We start from the raw sequence: 13,005 nt of genomic DNA, 5'->3' as shown, positions 1-13,005 counted from the left end.
GACACATAAAAAGTTTATTAGTCATCACTGAAATAAAATGCAAACAAGTGTGTCATAGAAAAATCCAAAAGGCTTTGTTTTAGGTCTGCAGGACCATAAAACAGTGCCTGACAAATTCTGAGTGATCTTCTAATTAATCACTAGATTTTATAGTTTCTTGCAAACTGTAAGTTAGATGTCAACAAGGCAGGATAAAAGGAGATCCCCTTCAACAGAGCATGATTCCTAAGTCTTTTGCGCAACTCTTTGGGTCAGCTAAGCCAGACTTTTGTGTTAAGCAGCTGCTCAAAATAAAACAGACCACTAATTCACAGAGTATAGTTAGTTTCACATTAGTTGAAGTGGGAAGTAAAATGTGCACTAAGTTCACAAACTGACCATTCCAGTTATCCCTCCTTCTTGTACAAGAAACACATTCTGGGACATTTTTACATGGTTTCTTTGGTAAAATCAATACTTCACATAAAACTAATAATATGACTTCCCTCTAACACCATCATATGTTGTTGTTGTTGTTGTTATGTGCCGTCAAGTCGGCCCCAACTCATATACTCCGTAATTATTAAAAACTATGACTTAATACTTTTGTATGTGAAATTATGACTCAGTACTCTTGCATGTAAAACATTCTGATTTATGCTGGATGTAATGATGGTGTAGAAAATCTAGGACCATTTTATTCCAAGAGGGGGGATTTTGCAAAGAGAGGCAGATTTCTCACATGCCCACCATCAGGAACAATGCTACCCACCCACTAACCCACAATGAGTAACAGGAATTTGCTTTCAAGAACGAATGAAATAAAGAATGGCTATAACATTATTAAGGAGCTCTGGTAGTGTAGTGCCTAAGGCATTTGACTGCTAACCAGAAGGCTGGCGGTTCAAACCCACCAGCCACGCCTCAGAAGGAAGGTTGGGCAATCTACTTCTGTAGTGATATATTGCCTTGGAAACCCGAGGAGGGGTCGCTATGAGTTGGGGCCCACTCGACATCATACAACAACAACATAACATTATTAACTCTGTCCTCATTAGAATTTTTTTAAAAATATATCCTCCATAAGTACTTCCACCTACCTCATAAAATAAGGGTGTGGTACCGCCTGCTTGTTTCTTTCCCTTCCTAGTTGCAGATCCAAAAAGTACATTTACCTCATTGATCTGTAAGAAATTAATCTATGTTGAAAAAGAAATGCTTACTTTAACAGATACTTGGATATATATGACTTTCAAATGCCTAGGTGATTTAAGGATGTTGAAGAACCTAGCAATGGAGAGACACTAATCGACTAGATAAAATAAGTATGGTCACCGATGACCTGTTGGTAAGTTTACGGGCTTGTGCCATCTGACAGATCTTTTCTATGTTATCATTTTCCTCTGACCTCCTTACAGCTGTGGTTCTCTGTAGACTCCATTTTTCAATCAGGCATAGACTCCCTGGAACCTTAAATAGTCTAGTCTTTCATTATTATTTAAACTTTTCTTAAATAATTCCTCACAGAACATAGCATGGTGCCTGGTACAGCCTCATAAATTTTTGTCAAACGAATAAATGTTGAACAGGCAACATTCATGGACAAAAAAAGAATTGTTCCAGATTAAATGATCCAAATTTATTCTATTTATTTATTTATTCTATTTATTTATTTATTTATTTATTTAAATCAAACTCACTGCAGTGGAGTTGATTGGACTCATAGTGACCCCTCCTTGGGTTTCTGGGTTTCTGAGGAGGTATCTCTACGGAAGTAGATTGCCCAGTCTTCCTTCTGAGGAGTGGCTGGTGGGTTTGAACCACCAGACTTCTGGTTACCGATCAAATGCCTTAGGCACTATGCCACCAGAGCTCCTTTGCTTAAAATAATTCACCAAAATTTAACAAAACAGACCAGGAATATAATAGTTTTATTACTTTCCTTTCATTACTTCAAGGAAAAAGTCTTCAAAAGGCTTGGAGGTGGGCAGTTGCAATTACCTGTTGTAGAATGTCCTGCCAGGATACCACACTGAAGAGCTTACGCTGAGGGACCTGGACAGCAAGGGTGAGAGCTCCTATGAGAAAATCATCTTCAATCTGGTTCCCAACCACAAAAGCAATGGAGGCCTTCCAATCGTTCTGTTCCAAAATCAGAAAGAAGGATATTCTAAATTTTCCCGACTAGCTGATTTTGTGTCAAAGATTTCCACTGGAAAACAGGATAATTTTTTCCATAAACCCTACCTTAAAGACAGGGTTGACCTTGTAGGGTATGTTGGGCCCTGATCAAATGTCCACAAGGGGGCGATCTTGTGCTAAATTTCATGCAACTTGGTTAGCACTTTTCTCAAAAAATGGTTGTTATTATGTGCCATGGAGTCGGACCCAACTCATAGCGACCCCTTCTTGGTTTCCGAGGCAGTATCACATGGAAGTAGATTGCCTCATCTTCCTTCCAAGGAGTAGCTGGTGGGTTTCAACCGCCAGCCTTCTGGTTAGCAGTCAAATGCCTTAGACACTACGCTGCCAGAGCTCCCAAAGCCTGCAGCACCTGGCATTCCTGGGCAGTCTCCCAACCAAGTATTCACCAGGCCCAAACCTGCTTAGCTTCTGAGATCAAATGAGATCGGGCGCATTCAGGGTAGTATGGCCATAGACTCTCAAAAAAACTAGGAGGGTGTAATAATAATAAAACAAATTACTGACATTCACTGGAGTGTTATCCGAGAATAATGTATTGTTGGAAAATAATAGAACATATGTCACAAATGTATATTAAGATGTAATCTCCAAGAGGGCAGGAATCTTTCTTTTGTTCCTGGATGTAACCTAGGACTCAAAATAGTGTCTGGACTATCATAGGCACTCAATAAATATGTGTTGAATGTTGAGTAATATTGAATGAGTTGACAAATGGGCTATTGAATTATTTGAGGTGAAATTCAATCCCTGAAGTTTTTGTAAAGCACAGAACTAGAGAATACCTTTAGACCTAAACCAACACATGAATGTCATCACTAATTTCCATGCCCCCAAAATAAGCTAAAAACTACACTCGGACATGAAATTGTTCAGCAAATAATTTAAAGAAAAAAGTTACTAAAATAATATTTTTTTCAGCTATCTTTTTCTCTCCATTATAATTATAATTTCTGTTGGGAAGAAGACATTCTCTGGGAGAGATTAAGAGGGGAGCTCAATCAGTTATCCACTATGTGGTGCTCAGGGAAGAGGCAAACCCATGCAAGTTAGGACTAGCAAGATGACTACTAACCTAAAGGTTGACAACTCAAATTCACCCTGTGGCACTGTCTTAGAAAGGTATGGGGATCTGCTTCCGTAAAGATTACGGCCAAGAAAACCCTACCGAGCAGTTCTACTCTAATGCATGGGTTCTCTGTGAGTAGGAATTGACTAGATTCCAATGGTTGTTTGCTGTTGGGTTTAGAGCACAAACAGCCTTGGGAGATGGAATATAATAAAGCTATTAGAAAACAGAGATAACATATTGGATGTCACACCAGTCACTTAAGAAATGAAGGCACCAAGGAGGATATTCAAGAGGCCAACAAACATATGAAGAAGTGCTCACGATCATTAGCTATTAGAGAGATGCAAATCAAAACAACGAGATACCATCTTGCTCCAGCACTAGTATCAAAGTTCAAGACAGAAAATAACAAATGCTGGCGAGGTTGTGGAGAGATTGGGACTCTCATACACTGCTGGTGGGACTGTAAAATGGTACAACCATTGTGGAAAGCAGTATGGCGATTCCTTCAAAAGTTGGAAATACAAATACCATTTGACCCAGCCATCCCATTACTAGGTATATACCCTAAAGAAGTGAGAGCCATAACAAGAACAGATATATGCACGCTGATGTTCATCGTACCACTATTTACAATAGCCAAAACTTGGAAACAACCTAGATGTCCAACAACTGAGGAATGGATAACCAAACTATGGTACATTCACACAATGGAATACTATGCAATGCTAAAGAATAATGTAGAATCTGCAAAACACCGCATAACGTGGATGAACTTGGAGGACATTATGCTGAGTGAAATAAGTCAGTCACAAAAGGACAAATATTGTATTAGTCCGTTATTGTAAAAGTTAAGGAAAGGTTTATCTATTGAAGGACATTTTCTTTGTTGGTTACCAGGGGTGGGAGGGGAGGGGAGGGAATGCTGTTAGGTAGATAGAGATAAATATTGATTTGGGTGAAGAGAAGGGCAATGTACCAAATGTGAGTGACCAATATGGCAGCATTGAGGATGAGAAAGACATAGAGAGTTACATGGGCAGTACAGACAATAAATATGAACCCTTTTGCATATACAGTACTGAGTTGTCAGTGAAAGCAAACATGGGTATAGGGACAGATAGATAGGTGAACAAGCTAAACAATTAGGTATGTCTAAATGGAGAGTGTATCCAAGATCATATACAGGGTTGGCAGACAATGGGCCTATAAGTTCATGTGAATGATCAGAATTCCCAGGTGTATAGTAGAGCTGACAAGGGGCAAGGTTATGGTCATTGCTTGGTCACAGCCAGCTAACCAGAGGGACCGAGTAGTTGATCCTGTGGGCTTGGGACCATAGTCGCAGGGGACATCAAGCTCAACTGGCATAACATACTGTACAAAACATTGTTCCACCTACTACTTTGGCGAGTAGCGACTGGGACCTTAAAAGCTAGGAAGCTGCCATCTAGATGCAACAACGGGTCTCTCCTTGTCAAGAAGAAAGAAGCAAACCAAAATTAATGGAAACAATCAGTCCTAGCGACTGGTACACCATCCGATCTGCAACCTATACAACTATGAGACCAGAAGAACTAGATGGTGCCCAGCTACCACTGCCATCCACTTGGAAGGGATGTAGGAGATCCTGCATAGAGAGGGAGAACAATGTGGAACAAAACTCAAAATCATTTGGAGGCAAAAAAAAAAAGAAGGTGGGGACCAGGTTTGCTGGTCCAATAGAGCCTGGTGTAACCACTGAGACTATGGCCCCTAGCTGCCCTTCAGGTCTGGAATTGAACCCACAACTGTGGTTTCCAGCCAAACAAAGTACAGGCATGTGAGTTAAACATTTACCTCAAGTAGACACACGACCTGGAGAGAACAATCATGGGAGAAGGAAGGGCTGCTTATGCACAGGGAGATAGCTCAGGGTGCAGAAGAGTATGAAGGGATGGACACTGGGAGGAGGTAACTATGGGGAGGAAGTGGGAGGGGAGCTGCTGCATTGTAAATTTTGGTCAATGACATGAGACAAAGTATATGTGAACTGCTGTATGAAAAGTGAATTTACTCTGTAAATCTTCACCCAAATCCTAATAAAAAAAATTAAAAAAAAAAAAAAGAAATGAAGGGCTTGGGGAGGGCAATATCAAAGCTTCTCTAGCTCCACTGTAGTGAGCTATCCAGAGTAAAATGTTCTTTCAGTGGATACCAAAAGAATATTTAAGAAGATGTGAAAAGGTAAGGCAAATTTTATGTAATGCATAATTTTATGCAGTCCCCTCTGGTATCTGGTAAGTTTATAATCGGGGTAATGACAAAAGTAGGGTATAGGTGAGAGACAAGACCTTAGCTCAAATTGTTCTTTACTAGGAGCTCTGGTAGCATAGTGCTTAAGACACTTGACTGCTAACCAGAAGGCTGGCGGTTCAAAGCCACCAGCCACTCCTCAGAAGGCAGATTGGGCAATCTACTTCTGCAGTGATACTGCCTCAGAAACCCAAGGAGGGGTTGCTGTGAGTCGGGTCTGACTCTATGGCACATAACAACAACAACAACATCAAGTAACAATCGCTTTTAAATTTGTCTTGTCTCCATGGAACTCTTATTAACTAAGTAACAGAATCCACCCAATTTCCAAAACTCGCATGTAAAAGTATACCCATGTAAAGGTATACCCATTGCCATCAAGCTGATCGCAACTCATAACAACCCTGTAGAACCCTATAGAGCAGAACTACTCCATAGGGTTTCCAGGCTGTAATCTTTACGGAAACAGACTGCCACATCTTTTTCCCACTGAGCGGCTGGTTGGATTGAATTGCCAACTGATTTGCAGTTAGCAGCACATATTTAACCACTATACCACCAGGGCTCTTCTGTAAAAATATAAACATGCATATTTTACTTCGAAAATGTGTGTGTGTATGTGCCATGCGTGTAGATGTGGCTCTATGTGTTTTCCTGTTATATCTAGTTTAAAACCATTTTTTTTGTTTGCTAATAGTCATAGAAAGCATGTTGTCTAAATGTCCTGATTCTGAAGAACAGATATGATAGTTGCACTGTACTGTTTAGAAAACAGAATTTCAAAATAGCAAATTGGCCATTTCTGCCATTGGATGACTTTGTTTTCTCTTGTCTGTTGATTCAAAGCGGCAACGATAGTCATCATTAAAGAAGGAAAAGCTCTTCCATTCTCACTGTATATCATGGCTCCTGAACAGGAAATATCTTGAAGTTTCTGGCAGTTACACTAAATATTTTAATGAGCACCTCTACTCTCATGCTTAGCTCCCTTCAGCAAGTTTCCTTACCAGTATTTGAAAGCTAATGGTGACAGGAAAGGGATGCCTCTCTTTCAGGGATGATTCAGAAAGATGGAGCTGTAGTTGAACCACCTGCTCATTACTATCTGGTGTCAAGGGCAAGTGTTGACCATTTCAGACCAAAAAAAAAAAAAAGAAGAAGAAGAAGGAAAAAGGAGGAAGAAATGAATAATTATTTTGAGTTGGCCATGTGCCAGGTATATGTTATCTCATTGAATCCCTAAATAACTCCATGAAATAGGTGTATTTATGCTTTTCAGATGGAAAAACAGAGGCCCAGTGAAGTTCACTTGTTCAAGGTCATATTTGCAGAACCACATGGAGACCACATACATGGTTTACAATTTTGTGATAATTTCTGAACAGTTTTAAGAGCAAGTCTTTGGGGTCAGAATGCCTTCCCATAGTCCTCAAATTACATCAAATAGGCCACTTTGGCCACAGTAAAAGTAAAACATGAAGATTTATATTGCATATGAGTTTATAAAAACAAACAGGCTTCAAAAATAGAATACATATTAATTCTTAAAGCACGGTTAGATCTATTTTTTAAATGCTAGTTTTACAAAGGCTGAAAGAGGTTAAGAAACTTTCCCAAGGTTTTCTTCTCTCCTGAAGCCCAGTGCTCTTGTTACTTTTGCTGTAGGATACAGGTTAGCAGAGGACCTGCTCCTCCAATACATGGAGCTATACTGAAAGTTCTGGGATCCCCAAAGTCACTCTCAGACAATTTTCCTTGGCTAGTGCAGATCTAGATTTGTGCAGGTTCAGAACTTTCTGTGAGGGCCACTTGGTTTCCAGGCCCAGCTCTCCATCTGAAGGGACTTAAGAGGACAGCTTAGGTTCAGTTTCACATCTAACCTTTCTGGCCAACCAAACCCCTGCTCCAGAAGTTGGATCTATTTGGGAAAATAGAAACCATGGTGGATTTCCTCACAGTTTACGGTTTATTGTCTAATCACATAGCTAGACCTCAGTAAGCACGGAAACGCCTGCCAGACAATAGCAATGCAAACTGAACCAAAACAAAAAATCCAACCCACTGCCGTGGAGTTGGATCCAACCCATAGCGATCCCTCCTTGGGTTTCTGAGGCTGTATCACTACGGAAGCAGATTGCCCAACTTTCCAAGGAGACAGCCTACAAAGAAGGGTGCAGTTACCAGAATTATGCACCAGGGGGCAGCAAGACGTAAGGAAACACACAACAGTGGCCTAATAAAGACCAAGTCACAAGTTCCTGTGCCAAATTAGGAAGAAAAGCTAAATAAATGTTGTTCTGCAAATAAATACAATTTCTGAATCCTATTCTTAATATTTTAGGATAGTTATAGAAGACTAATGAAGAACTGATCCATTTGAATTGTGGTAGTGATGAAGAATATTGAATATACGCAGGACTGCAAAAAGAATGGACAAATCAGTCTTAGAATAAATACAACCAGAATGCTCCTTAGAAGCAAGAATGGTGAGATTTTTTGGCTCACTTACTTCAGACACGTCATCAAAAGACCCATTGCCAGAAAAGAGCATCGAGGTTAGTAAAGTGGGGGGTCAGCGGAAACGAGAGAAACCCTCAAAGACATGGATTGACAAAATAGTCACAACAAATGGGGTCAAGAATACCAATGATCATGACTGTAGTCCTAGACCAGTCAGTGTCTTGCTCTGTTATACATAAAGTTGCCACGAGTCGGAGCCAACTTGACGGCAACTAACAACAACAACAAAATACATTCCAAATTTACCAATTGGCGGCAGCAGTTTGAAAATTGAAAATTGTTTTGAAAAAAGTGAGTACAAATTAAGTTTGGCAAAACTAGAAAAACAAGTCTCCACTGATCTCTTACCACAACAGATAGTTAAATAAAGCCCTTCAATCTGAGTTCACAGGGAGGCAAGAGAAATTCAGTTCAGAGAAAACAAATGTTGATCACGGGGGAGAAATGAAAGCATAAAGTGTGTGACTCCATTAAGTACACCTGTGAGTCCTGTGGTGCTCCTACCTGGGGGTGAATTTGTTTAAGGCAGTTCCAGAAGTTGAAGTGTAATTAGTAGCATAAACCTAGAGAAGGAAAACATTAACTGTTTGAGAAAAACTACACTGGATATATCCAACAGTGAGGAAAGAGAGGTTTGGTCTGGCCACCTCAAACACCTTAGGAAATAAAGTCATCTCTCTATTACCTAGAGTCATATATGGTACATGATTATTGCTAAGTCTTGCCCTCTAGTAGTTATTGATAAAATCATTCAAAGGATGGAATGAAGTCATGTATGGACACAATCCATTACTTTTTATTTACTTTACCAGCCTCACCTAATTTGAAGCCTGGCAGGAGGGCGTCTTAACCCAAACACTTACATACTAGTCTCCTAAGGCAAGAAAGTATTCTTGTAAATACAGAGAACCTGGCTGTCTCACACAAGTCTACTGTCCCAGAGACACAGAGTAGATTTATAACTATTTTCCTTTCATATATTGCAAAGTCTCCAATTTTTACTTCAGCATTCCATATTCTAATATAACTGCAAAAACCATTTCTAAAACAAGTAAAAGGAGCTTTTGGATGATGGGCTTGCGGCTGCCTTCTGTTTGCACGTAGAACAGGATGGTATTAACCAGTGGCCGTTGAGTCGATTCTGATTCACGGCGACTCCACGTGTGTTGCAGTTGACTGGGATCCACAGCTTTCAGTAGCTGATTTTTCAGAAGTAGATCTCCAGACTTTTCTTTCAAGGTCCCTCTGGTGGATTCAAACCTCCAACTATTCAGGTAAAAGCTGAGTGAGTCAACCGTTTGTACCACCCAGGGACTCCTACGCTGGTCTGAGCAAATGCAACAGCGGGGCACACATGCTCTCTTCTGCTGACTTTGCTAGCAGGTCAGGGGGCCTGCAGCCCTGAGACACGTAACAAGAAACTCCTACAGTCCTCCACCCAGAACTGATCAGGGCCTGATGAGCTCTCCAAGCCAGTACTGATCAACACCATTATTAGAAGAAGATGTATTAAAGCCCTAAGTAAAATCAATGCAACATTTAAAAAGTCAGGTTTTATTAAGAGTTATTTAACACTGGACAGATATGCAAACCTGTATTTTATGTCAATACTCTGCTGAAAGGATAATCTTTTTGTTAAGTAGATTTACTGCCAAAGGGATAGGGATTTGTGAATGTCTTTCTCATACAGGGTTTTTCCTTCAAAAGAAGTCTTGGATCTGCATCAGCAAAGAAGTGTTAGTATGGGCTGTTGGCCAGCAGAAGAAATATTTTTATTACATAGAACTGGCTGCTACAATGGTATTTGTTAAAAAAAGATTCTAACTGTAAAATAAGTTGAAAATAAAGGTTAAAAATGGGCATATATTGTGTAATAAACAATGCAACCAACCAGGATATGCACTTAGCTAATTTCTTGTACTGTCTTTACCAAACACAAAGCCCACTGCCATCAGGTTCATTCCGATCCATAGTGACCCAACAGGACAGAGTAGGACTGCTTATGGTTTCCAAGGTTGTAACCTTTATGGAAGCCAACTTCCACATCTTTCTCCTGTGGCGCAGCTAGTGGGTTTGAACAGCTGACCTTTTGGTTGGCAGCTGTACTTCTCTGTGCCTCTTTTGTAAATGAGGATAATGACAGTACCTACCTCTTGAGATTGTGGGGAAGACTGAGAAAACCTACATAAAGCACCTCTGAGTACAGGACCTGGTAAGAATCATTACTAACATAAATGATGTTATTTTAGGAGGCTTCAACGCTTATCAGTCATTAGAACAAACTTGGTTATTCCATGCATACTGTTTCAAGTGTGGAGAATTTGTGGGTTAACCAGGAAAATAGAATATTGATAATTGCATCATGAAAGCAAATGTCAATCAATTTGCAAAATTATTCTCCCTTTCTTAATAATAAACTTACTAAATTACTATTTCTGTAGTATTTTATATCCTTGGAAAAGAGGACCAAAATTGTGAATATACAGTGCTTAAAAATCTAATAGTATATATAATTTTTCTGAGCTATAGGAGACAAGGTAAGAGTGTGGAAGGAGTTATCTTTGAATAATTTGAGACCCAGCATGCACAAAGTGCGTGGGGGCTGCGTCCTCTGACCTACTCTAACTTCACAAGGAGGAGAGGGAAGGATCAACAGCAACAGTCCAAAGCTGATTGCTATAAGGTGGAAGTCAGACATGCTGCCACCCTCCAGCCTTTTTACTAATTCTGACACCAACCATCCATCCCATGGCACTCACTCCTTCTCTGCTGGGTTTGATAATTTATTGCACTGGCCACACACAAACAGACAATATTCACGATTATGGGGTTTATTAGGGAAGTGCTCAGGATATAATTCTTCAATCAGGACAGCCTCCCTTTAGCTACGCCTGAAGGTATGCCTCCCTTTGGCCCTTGGCTTTTTTGGCCTGGCTTCTGTCCTGCTCGGGCAAGTGTTACACAGCTCTTTCAGCTCTGCTGACAGTTGCACCTAGGTGCACTCCACTCTGCCAGCAAGCTTTCTGCCCAAAGGCACTCAGCTTCCCCACTCCATGGACCGTAAGCCTGTGCTGCTGTCTCGTGCCCTTTCAGGTTTGCTGCCACTGCTGCTGCTGTCTCTCTGCCTTGTCTCTGTACAGAGATCTTCAGTCCAAGGATGTGCTCCACTCCTGGTTTTCCCTTTCTGATGGCAGTAAGATCCCACTTTCTGCCTCTGGGACAGCTCATTTTAAGCCTAACATAATGACAAAACTGACCAATCCACACATTAGGTTTCCATACACCTTATTTCCATGATCCCACCCTGACAAAGGTAGTAGGTAACCTATTTATATTTTTTAACAAGCTATCTAATCCCCTTGGTGGGCCACACACATCTTACATTTACATAGTTCCCCCCCCCCCGTCATCTGGTGGGAGTCACAAAGACCATGGCTAGAAGAGCCATGCCAAGTAATTTCACTGCACCACATAGTGTAGGTCTGTAAGAGATATAACCATTGCCAATCATAAAAAAAAAAAAAAAAAAAAAAAGCCATCAGTTATAGTCAAATGAGAAGACAATGGGTTTTAGATTTTGTACAAAGACTGATTAAGGAGATGATGAGCAAGAGGTAGTGTGGTACATGGGGCTGGAGAAAGAACGCAGCACCAGACTAATGTTTACTGGAGATGGAGACCCTTGTTTATCAAAAAAAGAAAGTAAAACCAAACACACTTCTGTTGAGTCAATTCGGCTTGTAGGGACTCCTCCTTGGGTTTCCGAGGCAGTATCTCTACAGAAGTAGATTGCCCAATCATCCTTCCAAGGAGTGGCTGGTGGGTTTGAACTGCCAGCCGTCCGGTTAGCAGTCAAATGATGCCTTAGGCTCTATGTCACCAGAGCTGGAAAATGGATCAGTTGTTTGGTAGTTGAATTATAAATATCAATCTGGTTACTTTTACAGATCTAGACCTAAAACAGGTGTAAGAAAGTCCCAGTTGTTAAAAGGAAAGAGAGAAAAGGAGGGAGGGAGAGAGTAAAGGAAGAAGGATGGAAGAAAGGGAAAGAAAGGAAGGAAAGAAGTAAGGCTAATGAAGTTTATTTTTGATAGCAACCCTTAGTGCACTCCTCTCTCCACATTAGGCAGGCTCCTTGGCTTCCTCCTATATTCTGGCTCCCCCAGTCCCCCCAGCTATCCGCCCTTTGTCTCCTACCTTACAGACCTTTTTGGAATTCCCTTCTCCTTGTGGATGAAATAAAATTGGCCTACATCAACTCCTATTCAACTCAGATATTTAATTGCTTATTTTCTAATTTGATAAACAAATATACCCAAGGCGTTAGTGACTAGTACTGTTTAAAAATATTTCTTCTCTCAAGGCTTTCTGGACTTCTGAACTCCTAGACTGACTGAAAGGGAGGTATTCCTAATGGTGGTACTAAATGCAGTAGGCTGGGCCACTGGAAAACGTTTCTCTGGAATCATACCACCAGACAACTTCCTACTTCACCCATGTGCCTGGCATATAGTAGCATTCAATAAATGTTTCTTGAACTTAGCAGCCAAAACCACACACTAAAGAAAATTTTTACACATGCTTAGTATGGGAAGGCCGACTGAGTATGTGGCATTTTATCAGCCCCACTCAGCATTTTGGAAGGAATCATGCATGACTCTGAGGAACTATTTTAATTAAGAAAAGAGCTTATACCTTTGATGTGTAGATGACACTGTTATGTTACATTCATTGATGAGAAGTATAGAAATAGCTTTACTCTGTATCCACCCATGATCTGGCTGGTTTTCTTTGTCTTAATACACATTAAACATGATTACTAATTTAAATTATTGAAGTTCTGGTGTAAAGACCCAGAGCTCGGGAGTGGTGCTAAATCCTGCCTCTGTAGTTTGTTAGCCAAATGACCTTGGGCATATTTTGTAAGTCAGTTTTCA

General features: G+C 40.5%; 1 protein-coding gene and 1 pseudogene across 1 annotated transcript in view; both read right to left on the bottom strand.

Annotated features, from left to right (window-relative positions):
* SPAG17 (sperm associated antigen 17) overlaps positions 1 to 13,005 on the bottom strand; it is a 413,793-nt gene that overhangs the window by 346,242 nt on the left and 54,546 nt on the right. The window contains exons 2-3 of the mRNA XM_007950259.1: positions 1,981 to 2,121; positions 1,080 to 1,163 (exon numbers count right to left, since the gene is read on the bottom strand). Of these exons, the coding sequence (XP_007948450.1) occupies positions 1,080 to 1,163; positions 1,981 to 2,121 (225 nt within the window). The remainder of the gene's footprint in view (positions 1 to 1,079; positions 1,164 to 1,980; positions 2,122 to 13,005) is intronic.
* On the bottom strand, positions 2,522 to 2,640 carry LOC122150880 (annotated as a pseudogene).

This window comes from Orycteropus afer, unplaced genomic scaffold, assembly GCF_000298275.1.
Source record: "Orycteropus afer afer isolate SDZICR_OR568_19922 unplaced genomic scaffold, OryAfe1.0 scaffold00010, whole genome shotgun sequence".
NCBI lineage: Eukaryota > Metazoa > Chordata > Mammalia > Tubulidentata > Orycteropodidae > Orycteropus > Orycteropus afer.
Note: the sequence above shows the minus strand (reverse complement) of the source record. Positions and strands in the feature narration are given on the sequence as shown.